This window comes from Echinops telfairi, unplaced genomic scaffold (genome assembly GCF_000313985.2).
Source record: "Echinops telfairi isolate 266 unplaced genomic scaffold, ASM31398v2 ScPeMD7_7458;HRSCAF=8496, whole genome shotgun sequence".
NCBI lineage: Eukaryota > Metazoa > Chordata > Mammalia > Afrosoricida > Tenrecidae > Echinops > Echinops telfairi.
The window spans coordinates 36117850-36121209 of record NW_022111358.1 but is presented as its reverse complement, the minus strand read 5'-3'; the positions used below and the strand labels follow the sequence as shown (position 1 = coordinate 36121209).

The window sequence follows — 3360 nt, the reverse complement described above, 5'->3', positions numbered from 1 at the left end:
TCCCCCCCCCTCCCTCCCTCATGAACCCTTGATAATTTATAAATTATTATTTTTTTCATGTCTTACACTGACCATTGTCTTCCTTCACCCACTTTTCTGTTGTCCATCCCTCTGGGAGGTTATATATAGATCCTTGTGATCAGTTCCCCTTTTCTCCCCTCACCTTCCCCTTATCTTCCTGGTATGGCTACTCTCAATATTGGTCCTGAGGGGTTTATCTGGCCTGGGATTACCTGTGTTTCCAGGTCTTATCTGTACCCATGTACCTGCGATATTTTCAACTGCCTCATATGCATGTCAAAGTTGGACAATGAATAAGACCAAAGAAGAATCCATTCACTTTAATGATGGTCCTGGTGAAAACTATTCAGAGTACTGTGGATTACCAAGAGAACAAATCAGTCTGTCTTGGGAAGTAGTAGCCTCTCTAGAATCGGGGACAAAGACCATCTCACGTCCTTTGGACATGCTATCAGGAGAGACCAGTCCCTGGAGGGCATCATGCTGGACAAAGTGGAAGGGCAGCGACAAAGATGAAGATTGTCAAGAGGGACTGACACAGTGGCTGCCACATGGGCGCAGAGGACGACGGTGATGTGGGGCGGCCCAGGCAGTGTTGGTTCTCCAAACACATGGCCAACAAGGCTCATCGTAGCCTGGTACTGCACCACCCCCTTTTTAAATCTCGTTCCCTAGCAATTCCAGAGCTTCTCCAGGCATGTTCTCTTACAGCTCTTATCACAATCCATACATACATCCATTGTGTCCAACACATCTGTATATGCTGCCATCATCTTTTCCAAAACATTTTCTTTCTACTTGAGCCCTTGGTACCAGCTTCTCATTGATAGCAGCTCTATTGGTTCAACCCTCAGGTCCTTAGGAAGGGGTTTGCCATCAAGTCGATTCCAGCTCATCGGGAGCCTACAGGCCAGGGTAGAACTGCCCCTCTGGGTTCCTGAAGCCATGTGTCTCCTGCTGAGGCCAAGTGGGCTGGAGCATGGCTGGTGTCTCCTGGCTTCAGGCCCTGTCTTCGGATATTGCAATATCACGAACCTTAGACGCGGGCAGGCCAACTCTGGAGGAAAGAAAAGCGGATCGTGTCTCTCCGGGGAAAGGCTGGACCCGGGGAAACCGCGCAGCCAGCCACCTTGGGCCCAAACGTGTAGGCTCCTCCATGTCGGGGTGGGGCGGGCCGCCATCGGGACGCAGTTCAGGGGAAGGGGAGCTGACGAGCAGCCAGCGGCAGTGAGGAGCTGGCATCGGAGGGACCTGGCATGGAACACGCTGCGCTGAACCCGCTCCCTCTATTTTTCTTTTTTAAGAGAACAAGTCATTTGATTTATTGTTCAAACAAGCTCCATTTGTATTTATTTAGCTTTCTGACTCTGTGCTTGTGCCTTCAGCACTTTCACAACGATTTTCTGCTCCTCAATAAGGGAAGCACGCTTGATCCTGTCTCGGACACATTTAGCGCACATGGACCCACCATAAGCGCTGCTGACGTGTTTTTTGGTTTTGGACAACCTCATGAGAACTTTGGGTCTCACAGCACGGACCCCTCGAAGTCGGCCTGGGCACACACCGTGGCATGCAGATTTTGGCACTTTCCCAACCTTTTTTGTATAGAAGTAAACAGTTCTGTTACCAGGGGTTCGGGACAGCCTAGTTTTGTTAGAGGCTGTATTGTAGGACAGCCTATGTCGGTAGGTCAGACGCTGACCATTTTGAATGCCTGCACACAGTGTCTCTGGAAGAGAAACTATTTTCAAAAACTTGTACAATTGCTAGATTCCCCCCCCCCCCCAAACTCTAGAAGAAGTTATAATAATAAAAAACAAAACGAATTTCCCACTAACTGTTTGATCCTGGGCTGAGAATCAGATCTGTTTTTGCAGTATTAGCTGGGTGACTCAGGTGTTGTATTAAATTAAAAGTGACGAGGGGGAGTGGGGTGCCAGCCCCACCTGCTGCTTGAACTCATTGGTTTAGTAATACTACTTCTGAGTTCAGTAATGCACAGTTGTACGGTTGAGATATATAAGCATTATATTAAAGTCATCCAGAGCATGAGAGATAATACAATAATACAGTCAGACATATTACATGGTAGCATTGCTCACCTCCGCCCCGCTTGGTGGTCCTCGTGGGGGGAACCCGGCTGCCAGAGCAGGAGCCGCCTCCCTCGCGGGAGCTGCCCTCTCATCCACCGCCCTCATGGGAGCAGCCCCTCCTGACCACCAGGGAGCCTCCTTATTTATTGCTAACCACACATCATATCACTTTAGGGGGATACATTACAGCATCATGCATCACAGAGAGGGGCAATACAATTCACAACAACCTGCGTCATGCATCATAGGGAGGGATTGCAACATAGGCAATACAAGCAACAGGAGGGGGATGACCTAGTCATCTTAGAGTGGTCCCAGGCTTGCCTTTGGGCACTGCTTCAAGGGAACAATAACTGAAAGGAATGGGCCCTATTTGGGGTGAGTCAGATTATACAGTCTGGCCGCTCTAGATGGCTGATGTTAAGGAGAATAACCTCTGACCTATTTCGCTGCCTAATGAACAGTCATTCTCAAACTAAGTCTGGCATATATTTTGGGGAGACAACTTAAGAGAAATCCTTCTGTTCCTCACACTCAGGGCACATTATTTAATTTACCTGAGCCTGTCTTCTTCTCTCCCCTAAAATGAGGAAAATAATAGATCCAATTGTGTCATTGTTTTGTGGGAAATAAATGATGCTATATCATTTGAAGGACCTCATACACAAAAACTGGCATGAGAATGGTACATTTTAGCTGTTACTATTAATGTCCAGGACTTAGAGTAAAGGCTCTTCTGTTATTTCTCTTTACTTGAGGTCAGAAGTGAAACTGGCTGAAGTGGGAGTAGTTACATTTGTTCCATATTAGTGTGACTTGGATTAAACAATCTTAAGAGCCATAGCATAGATAAAGGAAAATTAATATTTTAAAATTCATTTTATTGCCGGCTCTTACAGCTCTTATCATAATCCATACATCCATCCATAGTGCCAAGCACATTTGTACATATGTTGCCATCATCCTTTTCAAAACATTTTCTTTGTACTTGAGCCTTTGGTATCAGCTCATTCCGCCCCCTTCCCCCATGGTCCCTTGATAGTTTATACTTTTTTTTTTTTCATATCATATACCGGCCACTGTCTCCCTTCACCCAGTTTTCTGTTGTCCATCCCTCTGGGAGGGGGATTATATGTCGATCACTGTGATTGATTCCTCCTTCTCCCCCATCTTTCCTTTACCCTCCTGGTATTGCTACTCTCATTATTGGTCCTTAGGGGTTTATCTGTCCTGGATTCCCTGTGTT

General features: G+C 46.7%; 2 protein-coding genes across 2 annotated transcripts in view; one reads left to right on the top strand and one right to left on the bottom strand.

Moving 5' to 3' along the window:
* SMURF2 (SMAD specific E3 ubiquitin protein ligase 2) overlaps positions 1–3360 on the top strand; it is a 42325-nt gene that overhangs the window by 17199 nt on the left and 21766 nt on the right. The gene's annotated exons all lie outside the window — the stretch shown is intronic.
* LOC105979021 (60S ribosomal protein L34-like) overlaps positions 1371–3360 on the bottom strand; it is a 4098-nt gene continuing 2108 nt past the window's right edge. Inside the window, exon 2 of the mRNA XM_045299946.1 lies at positions 1371–1750. Within this exon, the coding sequence (XP_045155881.1) occupies positions 1371–1750 (380 nt within the window). The remainder of the gene's footprint in view (positions 1751–3360) is intronic.